General features: G+C 55.7%; 1 protein-coding gene and 1 long non-coding RNA gene across 7 annotated transcripts in view; one reads left to right on the forward strand and one right to left on the reverse strand.

The window, feature by feature from the left end:
- HDAC5 (histone deacetylase 5) overlaps nucleotides 1-9,066 on the reverse strand; it is a 37,372-nt gene extending 28,306 nt beyond the window's left edge. For 5 of the 6 annotated variants that reach the window (XM_033847889.2, XM_033847888.2, XM_033847886.2 and 2 more), the window contains exons 1-2: nucleotides 8,908-9,066; nucleotides 3,299-3,509 (exon numbers count right to left, since the gene is read on the reverse strand). In XM_033847889.2, the coding sequence (XP_033703780.1) occupies nucleotides 3,299-3,320 (22 nt within the window). In that variant the 5' untranslated portion in view covers nucleotides 3,321-3,509; nucleotides 8,908-9,066. Of the gene's footprint in view, nucleotides 1-666; nucleotides 712-3,298; nucleotides 3,510-8,907 lie in introns of those variants that run through there. The other variant, XM_033847883.2, reaches the window with a different exon arrangement.
- LOC117309611 (uncharacterized) lies at nucleotides 97-2,004 on the forward strand. Its single transcript, XR_004523931.2, has 3 exons — nucleotides 97-558; nucleotides 721-799; nucleotides 890-2,004. It is a non-coding gene; the product is annotated as an uncharacterized lncRNA (long non-coding RNA).
- Nucleotides 9,067-14,543: the final 5,477 nt, after the last annotated feature.

Raw genomic sequence — 14,543 nt, forward strand, 5'->3', positions numbered from 1 at the left:
CCGCCTTCCCTGGGGGCTCAGAGGCAGAGCCCAAGGCTGGGAGGCGGGACGCCGAGGTTCCTGGCTCCACCCCACGCCTATGCCCCAGTTTCTCTGGTCACCCAGAAAGGAGGGGGCAGCCAGGAAAGGGAAGGAGAGAAAGTGTGCAGCGAGCTGGGAGGTGCTGGGCCAGCAGGTGTTGTCATGAAGCTTCTCTCCCTCCCAAGCTGGGGCTAAGGAACCTGGCCACCTTCTCTCCTGGGGCCCTGTCGCCCCACAGACTGGCTCGAGCCTCACCCTTGCCCTCTCCTCTGGGCAACAGCATGGAGGACAGGGCGGGCACCAGAGTGGGCCCAGGCTGGCCAGGGGCACAGTCTGTCAGTCCTTCAGTCCCACTAAGGGGAGCAGAAATGAAAATAAAGCCTCGCTCCTCAAGTCCCCCGTTGCCTGAAGAGAAGCCAGCCCCCGGGCAGTGGCCTCCTCAGGGAAGCGGGCAGCCCATCAGCGGCTCTGCCTGTACTCCCGAGACTGCAGGAGAGGCAAATCAGGTCAAACGCTGGCCCTCGGCCCGGCCCAGAGGTAACTGGATCAGCTCCCACTCCCTGGGGAGGACGGGCGAGCCCCAGAAGTAAACCTCTCCAAATCTCTACCTGCCACCCCTCACCCGGAATGTGCTCTCTTACTAACTTGTTTGCTATGAAGGCCGGGATGGACCATCTTCTATTTTTCTTTTCCAAACAGGGAAGTTCCTGCACTGAGAGAAATGGAGGGAAACTGCCCCTCACCCAGGCCTGCCGTTCTGCGCCCTAAGGAGAGAGAAGTGAGTCTCGGGACGGGGTGGGAGGTGCTCAGGGGCCGGGGCACCCAGGCCCCGGGTACTAACCGTTCTCATCCCCACCTCTATCCCCAGCCCCACAGCCTCATGCTCTTCCTGGGGCGCCCTGTGAGGTGTCTACCCGGGATGTGGACATCCAGCTACAATTCGTGGTTTCATTTGACTTCCGTGGAGTCCAAGCATGTGGTTTCCAGGCTTCTGCCAGGCGCCGGACACCCGCAGCCCCAGCCCAGATGCCACCCTGAGCTCTGGGAATGGCAGATGCTGGGCCCCTCGAAGGGGGAGGCTGTGTGGAGGCTGGCCCTCTCCCTGGGCCAGAGCAGCTGGAACTCCACAAGCGGGAGAGCCAGGCCCGGAGCCCCGGGAAAACTCGGTGGGAAAGACTTCAGGGCGCTGCCCTGAACAATGACGACGATCCCAGCTCTGAGGTCTGGCCACAGTCCTAAAACCAGCTTCCCAATCTCTGGCCCCCTCTCTTTCTCCCTCCTTCCTGAACACGAGAAGACGGCATCTCCCCCTGCTGGGGGGAGCGGGAAAGCCAGCCAGGAGGCACGGCCAATTCCATAGGCCCCACTCTGGAGGCCCCTCCTGGCCCAGCTCAGCGCAGATGGATACCTCCAGCCCCTGCCAGCCCTGGCACCAGTGGCTACAAGGGGGGACTCGGACCACCTGCATGTGGAAAGGCAACCCACTGACCTGATCTATCTGAGGCTGATTACCTCAGCCTTTCACTGTAAGGGAAGAAAATCCCAAAGCTGGAAGACGTCCTCCCCACGCCACCAACGGATGCCTCTGGGAGGCTCCTGTTCCCTTGGCCAAGGGTTAGACCCCAGGCCCGGTGTGACTGGAAGTGGCTCCTGGACAGGTCAGCATAGTAGCTCAGAGGAAGGGAGCGGTTGGCACCCCTGCCGGGCACAACTGACCCTGCAAGGGGCAGTGTCCAGCTGAGATGGCCGAGGGGTTGATGAGAACCCACCAGGCCTCTCCTTCCCTTCGCCAGCCCCACCTCAGAGGAGGAAGCAGGAAGTCAGGGCAGCCCCCCTCCAGCACCAGAGTCACACAGACCTCTCCACGTCTAACACCTGGCACAGCCCCTGCAGGGGGAATGGAGGCAGGCAGAGGCGGGAGGACCTGAGGGGGAGCCACAGACCCTGCAGGAGGGGGCCCATCGGCAAAGCTGACCCGGTAAGTCTCGGGAGCCCAGCCTCCTCCAGCTGGCTCTCTACTCTCTCTGTGCCCGGGGTATGTCATGCTGGAAAGGGAAAGGGGAGGGGGCACAGCCTTGACCAAAGCCAAGCAATCCCGCCAGCTTCGGCTTCCCTGTATCGAATCTGCTGGAAGCCCTGGGGCCGTGGTCAGGGCCACAGGTCGCCAGCAGGGGATCCTCACAACAGGAAGCATGAGATTCAGCACAGTGACAAGGACAGGGAAGGAGAGGCGAAGGGGCCTGCATGCCTCCCTGCTGCTGCTTCAGTACCATCCTGCAAGTGGGTTCTGGTCTCTAGGCCCTAGTTTCCCTATCTCTAAAGAAGGAGAAATAGCTCCCACCCTTACAGAAAAAGATGTTAAGTGACCGGATGGCCTGTGTGGGGGGGCGGTTAAAGTTGAGCAAGATGGACTCTGATCCTTTAAGTCTATGCAGAAGGAGACAGCCAAGGAGGGAAGGCAGTTATTACTCTGACCACGCTGACCCAAGACCCCCCGTGACACTCCTGAGGGTCCAGCTCAGGCCATTTGGACACATCCTCACGGGCACGAACCCAGACCCACCCGTTCACAAAGCTGCCTGGAGTCCTACCCCTAGACTATTTCTGGAAGCACCAGGCAGGCTCCCACGAGCAGAGGGGAATAAGAAACCTCAGAGACCCCGAATTAGGACTCTCCCATGTCCAGGGCATGTCTACCTGGACTCAAAGGAGAGAGCCGAGTCTCCTCCGCCAACATGTCACTGCACGCCCACCCCAATACCACATATCCCAACATAGGCTAAGGCTGAAGGCCCTGCAAAGCTCCAGTAAGAATAAAGTATGGAACACAGAGAAACACTCCACCAGGAAGAGGACACCACCACAGAAAAGGAAGCTGGACGTTCAGCTATCATAGGGACCTTCTTCCAACATCATCCCCGCACCGCCTGCAGAGGTTCAGGGGCACACATTCCCCTCAGCCCTGCCTGTCTTGGTGAACAGGGCAGGGTGGCACGGAATTGAAGGCCCCCGAGTTGAGAGGGCAGGCCTGGGCACAGAGTTGAACCCATGCCCTCCCAGGGCCAGGCTGGACCGTCAACCCATCAGTCTCAGGTCTACCCCATGGTCAATCACTTTGGGTTTGCCTCTGTCCTTTTCTCACGATGCTTCTCCACTCCTCACCCCTTGTTCCCTTACGGCTCAGACCCTGAAGGGCAGCTGGCCTGGGCTGGATACCCATACAGCCCATTACATCCAAAGCCACCCCAGGTGCCTTCTCCAGCCTCCCAGCTCTTACCCGACTCGGTGGGAGAGTTCATGCCGGCTCTGGGCCCGCAGGAAGCTGGCGTTGGGGGCTGGGACGGGAGGGGGTGGAGCTGCGGTGATGTCAAGAGAGACAGACGATAACAGACAGACGGACGGGACAGGAGCCCGGGGCCGCTGTGCCTCTAACGCCCATCCGAGGCCATCCTTCGGGGCGAGGCAGTCAGGCACTCAGAACGGCATCCCTGGGGAGAGACGGAGCAGGGTTAGAGGTCCCCAACTCTGGAATCTGAGAGTCGAAGGAGACCTTGGAGCTTGTCAGTTACACCTAGGGAAGAGAGGGAGGGCCACGGGCCCAGGGGCACAGAACTGGACCAGACCCTGGTTTCTTCTCTTTCTAATTGGTGAGGACGTCAGCCCTCAAGGGAAGGGAAACGGCTACAGTAGCCACAACAAAATTCTTTTTTAGGTGACAATGTCCACTGCCAGGTGGGGAGACCTCACAGACTCCCAAGGGTGCCTGACGTGGGAGATGGTGCTCACCAAAGGAGAAAGTGCAGGGAAAGTGCTTCTGAACTCTGTCCAGGGCAGCGGGGAGACGCAGGGCTGACCTGGAGCCCCTCGCAGAACTTAAGGGAGAGACTGGTATCCCAGCCCCAGCAGCCTGAGGTGGGACTCTCATCTTCTCCCTACTCCCTGATCCTTGTGCCACCCAACTCTGGAAACGTGATGTGCTTCTGTCTTGGTCTCCCCCATTCAACAACAGGTCAGAAAAAAGAGGGCAACAATTGCTTTTCCTCTACCCATTAACCATGCTGTTTCCAAGAATTTCGAAAGACAGAGACGTTCATCCCACATCCGGTGCCCTCTGGACTGGGGGTCCAAGGCCCAAGCCCAGGGCCTTGTGTGTGTTGTATAGGTTGTGCCCTGTGCAACGAGGTCTGAAATCCAGCCTTTGCTCTGCCTGCCAAGCTACACAGGCTAAATCCACCCAGAATAAGGGACACCGTTTTCCAGTTTGTACAAAGGCACCAAAAGGCCCAGCAGTACACCTGCTGAGGCCAATACAGTAAGAGAGGATGTCCCCGTATTGCAGGACCATGAGTTTGCCAACCTGTCCCCACCTCTCCAGCTCCCCACCTCGCTCCAGCCCCACAGCTAGTCCTCAAGCCTCAGACACTACACACGCACCCACCTGGGCCCATCCCTAAACAGTCCACGATCCACCCTAGACACGATCTCATTCGTTTTCTTCCAGATGAAGGCAGGCCCTCCAACACCCAGTGAAATCGAGGTAGCTGGAAGCGATCGATGAGGCTGAGATTTAAACCCTAACTCTGCTCCCCAAACTAGGAAGAGACACTCAGCTCCAGCCCAGGACAGCCCACCTCCTGGCAGGATAAATTCTCGGTAAGCTCTGCATTCTCAAGGATCGCCAGGCGTGGGGTCCATTTGGAGCCGAGGAGCGCAGGAGTCAGCCACGGCAGGGACACAGGAACATACACACAGACATGCACACATGTGTGCCATGCACAGAGTAGGAAGACCTCAAGTCCTCCTAGGCCTGCTGCCCCCTAGGTTTGGACTCTGTAGCTGGAGAAAGGTGCACTCCGATGGGGAGGTGGGAGGAGGCAGAGAGAAGGGGCTGAATTGCTCCCAGAAGGTACAGGTGTGGGGCAAGGACAAAAGAGGCTGCGCAGGACTGGGGCCAAGCTCAGGAAGGCGGCAGGTGGGCTTGTTGGTGCCCTGGCAGGGCCCGCGTGGGCAGACAGCTCAGCCCATGCCCACCCCGGGGCTGGCGTCCAGCCCTGCTCACACCCTTTCCCATGGGCTGGGGAACACAGGTTCAGAAATTCCCATAATTCCCAGCAGCCCAAGTGCCCCAGCCCATCTCCTTAGTGAAAGGAACCTCCACAACAGGGCACTCAGGAGGGGCAGAGCCTCCGTGGTACACAATCTGCGTTAAGATCTGCCCTGAGCCCCCATCTTCCTCACCCCCTGGGGAGAAGAGGAAGGGAGGGGCTCCTAGAACTCCCAAGGGGCTCAGGACTCTGTTAGGCTGCACTCCTGCCCACCCTGCAGGATGCAGCAGGACCCCGGACCCCCATCCACCTGTGGAGAGTGTCTGCCAACACCCCCATCAAGCCTCCCTGGGAAACAAAGCAGCATTCACGGTCTAATCAGGACAGACAGGACAGGTGTAGATTTTGGACTAAGGAGGGCCATGCAAGGGGAAAGGGCAGCTTTACGGTTAAAACCTGAGCTGTTGGGTGCCTCCTCGGCCAGAGGACCTCACTGCTGACCATTTGTTGTAGGAAGGTCTTGGTGGGCAGTCAGGGACCAAGGGCTGTGTGGCTCCTGGCACTTTGCTGCCAAACCAGTGAGCAGCCTGGCTTCCGTGACATCCCAAGTAGGCAGACCGCAGGGCCCTGGCCCCATCCCCTGAGAACTCTCTCTTCCAGTCAGACCTCTGGCCCACTCCAGGATCCAAACCCACTTCCCACCTCCAGCCAGGACGGCAGGTAACCTGCTGCATCTCACCCTACAAGCTCATGGCTAAGCCGGGGGAGGAAAGGCAAAAACCCTAGGGGAATATCCCGCGCTCCATTCACGAGCAATAAAAGCTCTGGCAGAGGGTGGCAGGAGAAGGGCAGACAAGTGAGGGACATGAGGAGGACGCAACGTCTCAAAGGCCAGAAGTTCACAGTGCTGCCCTGCAGGTATCTTGTCCCTCAAGGAAGCTGAACTCCAGCACCACCAGGTAGCCGCTCTGCCAACACACCAGCTCCAGCCCTGCTAGAGGCAGGCCCAAGTCCTGAGCACTGAGGCTGGGGACCTGTTCCCAGATCAAGGCAGCCAGGTGAGCTGTCTGAACCCAATCCTGTGAGCCTGAGACTGCTCACGATATGAGATGTGCCCCCAAAGACGTCATCAGAAAGCTACGAGCCCAGACATCCCATCCCAAGGCACAAAGGAACTCTCATCTTGACCCCTCCTGACCGTGGCCACGGCTGATCGCTTTCCCCAGCCTCCAAAAGCTTCCATCGCCGTGTGCCTTCCCCCAAGCTGGCCCACCAGAAGCCTTCAGACATCAGAGCCAGGACGGATGGCTGACTTGGATGTCCAGGGCCCAAACTAACGGAGGGGGGAGGGCAACAGGGGAGGAAAAAAGGCACCAGGCTGACAAATTCATTTTTGCAATCGGCCCATCTCTGTTTGTCTGCTCAGACGCAGCTCCAGGCATCTGCACAAGCCAGATGGACGAGGCTGCTATTTCTAGAAAAAGAAAAAGGGTGGGGGGGGGGGTGAGAGGGGAGGGAGGGGCAAGACGGAGGCAAAGGGCAGAAGACCGGGTCTGTTTGCCCTAAAACCTCACGCAGAACGGTACCCCCTCACCAGCACGACCAGACAGAGTCCCCATCCAAGAAACGGCTGGGGCCGAGGCTGGGGTGAGGTGGGGTGGGGGAGAAGAAAGGCAGAGAAAGTTTAATTAGCCAAAGTCGGCTACAATAGGCCCCCTCACGGGCTGCATCAGGTTTTCATTCATGAGCAAGCACCAGTGCTCCAAAAAATGCCAAGAACCGCACCCCCTCGCCGTCTCTCCCCCACCCCCCACCAACAGGAGTGCGTCCTCCAGCAGGCTGGCTGAGCCTGATGCCATGTTCCAGACATCCCTCCTCAAAAGGATGTGAGTAGGAAGAATTAATTATTAAAGAGCAGCTGGTACTTCGGCACCAACTGCACTCCCCCCAGCTCCTATAGCTGATGCCCCCTCCCCCCTGCAGAAACACAAACTCCCCGCCCCACACCACCACCCCCCAGCCCCAGCCCCCATTTCTAAACACACAGCTAAGATGCCACCCCTAGGGAAGGGAATGCAAACCTTTGTCTCTGCAGCTACTTAGAGTGGGTGGGGCATGTGATAGTGCTGCCCTCCCCCCCCCCAGATTACTCCATCCAGCCACAGAGGAGGATATATTGGGAAGGGAAGGCTGGCACGGAGCTAACATGTCCTCCATCCTTGCCCCCAAGTAAACTGCACCTGGTATGTCTCTCTGGCCCCTGGCAGGCATACATTCCCGGCATACAGTGGAGACGCTAGGGGCCCACCCCTCTAACTCAGAGACGCCCACCCTGCCTTGTCTGGACATAGCCCAGATCCAAGTCCAAGGGGAGACAGAGCAAAGAGAAGATTCAAGAGAAGGGGCAGGAGGCAAACTAAGGGCTCCCCAAGCTTTGTGTTTAAGAGGAAGAGGAAGGAAGGAAGACTGAAATGAAGAAGCAGGCAGCCCCCAACATGGCTCACCCACCATCCCCAGCCCAGCCCAGCCCAGCCCAGCGCCTAAACAGCCAGCATAGGCTCAGGGCCCCTGTTGCCTGGAACTCGAACTGAGGACCCTCCCTGCCTACATCCTCTGAACCTGAGGAGGCCCAGGGCAGGACCCAGCTCCAGGCTCCAGTCCTGCAAAGCAGTCTGGTCATGGGTCCTTCTGGCTAAGACTCCTGATCTCCCACCCCCTGCCGCCTTTTGTTCCTATGGTCTGCTCCATCCTTCCCTCCCAGTTGGACCCTGAACCCAGTCACCACCATCATCACCCCCAGTCGCCAAAGCTCATTCCAGGCCCCAGAAGCACAGTGGTCACTGTCAGAGCGGTGGGTCTCTTGAGCACCCCCAAGAGCAACTGCAGCTGCTACCCTTCCTCTTTAGGGACACACCTCATCTCAGAAGGCCAACGGGGGATATCAGGTGGTCACCTCCTCCCCCAAACGGGGTGCTCCCACCTTCCCCTCTTCTCTCCCCACAACCAGACTCCCAGATTAATTACTTATCACCCAGCCAATTCTCATCTTCCCCAGGGGCCCAGGGAAGGGTGGGGTGGGGAAGCAGCCTACCCAAGTTAAAAGGCACAGGCAGTGTCCCTCTCTCTGTGAGATACAGACCCAGGATGAAAAATGGGGGGCCTCCACCCCAGACAAGAAGGGGGGCAGCTTTCATCTCCTAGCTCTCTCTCTCTGGCTCCAGGGTGTCAGACGGGAGAAGAGGGTGGGAACAAACGCAGTAACGCCTCACGGGGGAGGGGGTGAGAATAATGGGAGAGAGAAGTGAGGTGGGCCCGCAGGCCCCCTCCTCAAGCACGGATGTCAAGGACACAAAATCAAGGATGCGTTCTGAGGTATGGCTAGAAGCGCTGTGGGGTGGGCAGCGCCCCTCATCTCAGAGTACCAAGAAAGGGTGTCCAGCGAAGAGGGCTTTGCACAGAAACCGGGTGCAGGGCTCAAAACGCCCTGCAACGCACCACGCGCCTCCCGGGAGAGGGCAAATCAGACATCCCCGGCCGGTCTCCCGGCCATCTGGGGGTGTAGGTAGCGGGAAGACGGGCCCCTCCCTTACCTGCAGGGAAGGCGCCCCTGCCTGGGAGGGGCGGGGAGGGGCGCGCGCAGTAACCCAGAGGCCCGGCTACCGGCTGGCGATGCTCCCGGGGGGCGCCTACTGGCACCCGGGCGCCGGGAGGGAGGAAGGGGGGCGCGGAGCGCGACGCGCGCTCGGGGAGCCCGCGGGCAGCGACGGCGGGAGGAGGGGGCGCCGCGTCGAGTCCGGGGAGCCTTGGGGAGATGGGATCGGGGCTGGTGGGGCGCGCTCACCCCCTGCGGCTCGAGCTCCGGCTTCGCGGGCGGCGGCGGCAGCAGCGGCGGCGGCAGCAGCGGCAGCACCTCCTCGACGGCTCCTCCATCTTTGCGGCGGCTCCTCCGGCTCCGCTCGCCGCCGCCACCAACAACAACATTCGAGACGTCACTGCCGTCACGTGACTCGACCCGGAGCTAAAAATAGACCCAGACCACCCCCCCACACACACCCCCACCCCCAGCTTCAGCCACCAGCAACCCCTCCCCTCCTTCTTGGCCCTCCCCGCCGGGCGGGGCCAACAGCGCCACCGTGACAGCTTCTAAAAGGGCCAGTACCCAGCAAAGAGTTGGGTTGGGGAGGGGAAGGAAGGCAAGGGATCGGAGCCCTGGGAGTAGTGGTTGAAGGAGCCCTGGGAGTAGCGGTTGAAGGAGCGCTGCAGGCTTACGGGCCTGGCTGCTGGGGGCTCGGCGTTTGGGATGCACGATTTTCCTGCCTGAGCTTCCTCCACTTCCTTTTCAAACCGTGGATGGTGCAATCGTTGCCTGCCTAAGCGGCTCCCTAACACGCCCTCCCGCGGTGGGGGAGGGGAACTGGGGATGGATTCTCAGGGGCTGGGAGGGCCGTGGAGGCCCCAGCTAGGGGTCCAGGCTGGGGGTGGATGTCTGGGACAAGTCTCGAACCCGCCAGTTCCGACCGCACACGCTAAATGTGTGCCAAGCAAAAAAAAAGAAAAAAAAAAAAAAAAAAAAGAATGGGAAAGGCCAGGGTAGAGCTGTAATGTAGTAACAGTCCAAGGCCTTCAAAGGGAAGACTTCCGGTCCCTGGCTTCGGCGCCATCCTCTTCTACAGCTCCCCTTAGAACACAATACGAGTGTGTGTGATAGAACCTAGGTGGTTTGTCAGTGACCCGGTCATTCCACTAACGAAAATGTATTCTAAGGAAATAAATATTGTTGTGTTCAAAACTGAGTATAGAAGGAAAGAGATCGCTTCTAATGATGTGAAAAGTTGGAAGCAACCTAACTATCCATCTGTAGGGGATTGGCAATAAACCAAGGCACATCCATTCAGAGGAGTACCATCCAGATCCAGACATTTAAGATGATACGTCCATAGTGACCTGAAAAGGTGCTCAAGGTATACGGTTCTCTTGAAAATCAGAAATCAAACAAGTACTACAGAATTGTTCCATTATTATAAACAACAAAAAACTAGATCCATATGTCTGAATATGTTTGTATATCAAAAAGCCTATAAGAATATATGCAAAATATTTACCTTTGCTTTCCTCTTTATCTTTTTCTGTATAGGTGAAATTTTGCAACTATCATGTGTTACTTATCTGATCGGAAAAAGTGAATATATAAATGTTTCTGTAATAAATTTATTTATTTATTTTTGGCTGCACTGGGTCTTCGGTGCTGTGTGCGGGCTTTCTCTGGTTGCGGTGAGTAGGGGCTACTCTTCATTGTGGTGCGCGGGCTTCTCACTGCGGTGGCTTCTCTTGTTGCGGAGCACGGGCTCTAGGCTTGCGGACTTCAGTAGCTGCAGCACACAGGCTCAGTAGTTGTGGCTCGCAGGCTCTAGAGTGCAGGCTCAGTAGTTGTGGTGCACGGGCTCAGTTGTTCCGCAGCATGTGGGATCCTCCCAGACCAGGACTTGAATCTGTGTCCCCTGCACTGGCAGGCGGATTCTTAACCACTGCACCATCAGGGAAGCCCAATGTTCTGTAATAAATGATAAAGGTTCCTGCTACAAAGTATCTCATGAATAGGTCCCACCCGTCTTCATCCCCACCCCTTTTCTGAAGCCAAATCATGCCTCACCTGAGATATTATAGCTGCCTCCCCAACCAGTCCACTCCCCACATCCATCCCAGCCTTCTCCCAAAGTCAGAACGACCTTTTTAGAACACAAATCTAATCAAGGGAGGGCTTAAAACTTTTCCAATTTTGTCACCGAAATCTGTATCTGTCCCAGAAGAGTGGTTTTCAAACTTTAGGGTACTCACAAATTACCTAAGGAACATGTTCAAAATGCTGATTCCGGAACCCCACTGACAGAGGTGGGGATGGGGATGGGCCTAGAATCTTCATTTTTAGTAAGTACCACAGGGAATTTTGCTGCAGCTGGTCATACTTCTCCTCATACTTGGATAAAAAACAGCCTAGAAGCTTCTACATGATCTGGTCCCACCTCACCTCACTTCTCTTAGCTCTCTATACTCCAGCCATTGTGGCTTTCTCTCATGTCCGTGAATAGTGTGTCCCTTGCTCCCCAGGACCTTTGCACAGGCTGTTTTTTCTTTCTGGAATACTCCCTTCCCCTCTTCTCTTTGCCGAGCTAACTCTTACTCCATAGAGCTCAACTAAATATCACTTCTTAGGACTCTGCACTTTCACTGCCAAGGGCCTGGGTTCAATCCCTGGTCAGGGAACAAAGATCCCACAAGCTGCAAGGGCGTGATCCAAAAAAACATCACTTTCTATAAGAGGTCTTCCTTGGTCCTTTGATTAAATAAGATCCTCTTGTTACATGTGCTTTCCTTTTTAAAAAAATATTTATCTATTTATTTTTGGCTGCGTTGGGTCTTCATTGCTGCGTGGGCTTTCTCTAGCTGTGGAGGGCGGGGGCTATTCTTTGTTGTGGTGCGCGGGCTTCTCATTGCGGTGGCTTCTCCTGTTGTGGAGCACGGGCTCTAGGCACGCGGGCTTCAGTAGTTGTGGCACGCGGGCTCAGTAGTTGTGGCTCACAGACTTAGTTGCTCCGCGGCATGTGGGATCTTCCCAGACCAGGGATCAAACCCGTGCCCCCTGCATTGGCAGGCGGATTCTTATCCACTGCGCCACCAGGGAAGCCCACATATGCTTTCACTGATGCTGATAACAATTTGTAACTATACATCTATTTATGGCATATGGCATCTCTTCCCCTAATGAGTGTTAAATGACTTAGCCAGGATAAGCACTTTTTGACTGTGGACTCTGAGCAGAAAGGCCACCCCAACAAAGTCATCCTGTGTCACTCCAAGACAGGGGTCTTCTTGCCTCTATCCTGTAATGACGGTGCCACCCATTTCCCGTTATTCTTGTGCCATCTTATGATGTCTCTTGGGTGGTTAGGTTGGGTTGGGATTTTGGTTTTTCAGTGCATATACTTTACCTCCCCGAGCAGAGTATGAGCCACTTGAGAAAAGCCGTAAGATCATATATATTTTGTTGCCTTTCCAGCACCTAGCACATCACCTGACATATAGCAGATAAAGTTTAAGGGACACTGAAGACTCTGGAATTTCTTCTCTCAAGATCTCAGAACATGGGGAAGAATCTCCCCATGTGGTATGATAGATGTCAGTAACTGTCTTATGGCCAGGCCCTTTCCATTCCGCAGATGAAGGGGCTGAGGCTCAGAGAAGCTAAATAACTTGCCCAGTCACAGAGTTCATGCAAGCAAGAACTAGGATTGAGACCCATGTCTCTCTGGCTCTCCCACCAAATACTAGGAAAAGGGCCTGGGGGAGCTGGGCTCCCAAGCCCGGCTCTCCAGCCCTGTTCTCTGTAGGTTTCTGAGATCAACACCTTGTCCCCGCCATGGCCAAATGCCCCAGAAGTTAGGAGAATTCACCATACGGGGCCCTGATGAGCCTTCGGATTTCTCCTTCTCTGGTAAGTGGGGTTAAATAATTCCACATGAATTCTTCTTACGTTTCTTGAGCACAAACGGTAGGTGCTGGAGATATAGAGATGAAACTGCCTTTAAGGATCTTAGGGTCTCTCACAGAGAATAAAACTATCTTTTGTTATGAGTCCCTCGGCTGGGCCATTGCCAGGACCATTCACCATGGAAACAGGAGTCACAGGGTTGTCTCCTTAACCAGTGCCTCAGTTTCCCAATTTAGAATGATCGGGCAGATGGGATCTAGTAGCTGATGGGAAAACTTCTGACCCTGGGATCCAGTGGTGAATTTGGCCTCTTGGTAGAAGGAAATCAATCTCGGAGGAGAGCCAGGTGTTTAACCTATAGCCTGACAGGTTGGCAGCACCATTGGACTTTGAGAAGGAGGCATCAGGGCTGGGGAGAAAAACGAGGAGTGGTGAGCAGCGGTGCCAGGGGCTCTGGGAGCGGCTACTCCTGTCTAAAATCATGAGAAATGTCCTGGCCAGTTCTTGGAGCAGGACAGAGAGCAACCTTCCTCCCTGCTCTTCTTCCCTGCTCGGTGAATGCTGCGGAACTAACAGCTACACCCACCTCCCTCCACATCCCTCTCGCTCACACAGCATCTAAAGTTAGCATTAGGGACTTCCCTGGTGGTGCAGTGGTTGGGAGTCCACCTGCCAGTGCAGGGTACACGGGTTCAATCCCTGGACCGGGAGGATCCCGCATGCCACGGAGCAACTAAGCCCGTGCGCCACAACTACTGAGCCCACGCGCCACAACTACTGAGCCCGCACGCCTAGAGCCCGTGCTCCACAGCAGGAGAAGCCACCGCATTGAGAAGTCCACGCACTGCAATGAAGAGTGGCCCCTGCTCGCCGCAACTAGAGAGAGCCAGTGTGCAGCAATGAAGACCCAATGAAGCCAAAAACAGATAAATAAATGAATAAAAATAAATAAAGTTAGCATTACCTGGGGAACAGACAGGGCACCCAGTGCCAATGTGCTCTTACCTGCAAACTCTCACCCAGAATCTCTCCTGGGATAGAAAGCCTCAGATCCATGGATAGAATTCCAGAGGCTCTGGGGTGGCCCTTGTCAGAGTGGTCCAGCCCACAGCTCTGGTCCCTGGTGGAGCAACACTTTTTAGGTGGCCCTGCCGGTCTCCAAAGGGTGCCTGGTGTGGAAATAGTCCAGCTGTGCCTAAATACAGCCTCGGGTGGAAAATATTTAATATAGAACGAGGAAGAACTGAGCTGATAAACTCATGCAACACGGATTTACTGGATATTTATCAAAGGAAATACGCATTCTTTAAAGCTTTTATCAATTACCAAGGGCAACTTGTACATAGAGGCATGTTGTTTCTAGTCCATTCAGCAAGAATTTATGGAGCTCATTGAAAAATTGTCAGGCTAGCACAATACTAGGTACTTTGGGGACTGCAAAAATAAATAAATAAATAAGAAAACAGGACAGGAGATGAGAAAACCTAGGTCCTAGGATCAGCTCCATCCGGGTGTGCTATTGGATGAGTCCATCTGGGCCTTGGTGTCCTTATCTGGGGAACAGAACTGGACTTCTGTTCTCCAAGGTTCCTTTCAGTCCTGACCCTCTGAGAATCCCAAATTAGATGTGATGACAACATCCAGCGTAGTGCTAGGCTTCGAAGTTTAGGCCAGACCTTCATTCCTTCAGCATGCTTTAAGGTTCAGTCCTGCCCATGGGCGGTTTACAATACATTCAAGAGTCAAGAGAGTTTATTTCAGGGCAAACCATTCATGTGCCCCAAGCCACAAAGCAAAGGAGTGTCACTGAGGACTGAGTTATGCAGAGTGTAATGAAAACTGCCCCCAGGATGCCTGAGCGTGACCCTGGACAAGTCCCTTCCTCTCCGTGGGCCTCTGTTTCTTTACCTGTAGGATGAGAGGGTTGGACTGGATTTTCTTCCTTCCAGCTGGAGACATTTCTGGAGGGTCCAACAGGTGAAGTTGAAAAG

Source organism: Tursiops truncatus, chromosome 20 (assembly GCF_011762595.2).
Source record: "Tursiops truncatus isolate mTurTru1 chromosome 20, mTurTru1.mat.Y, whole genome shotgun sequence".
NCBI lineage: Eukaryota > Metazoa > Chordata > Mammalia > Artiodactyla > Delphinidae > Tursiops > Tursiops truncatus.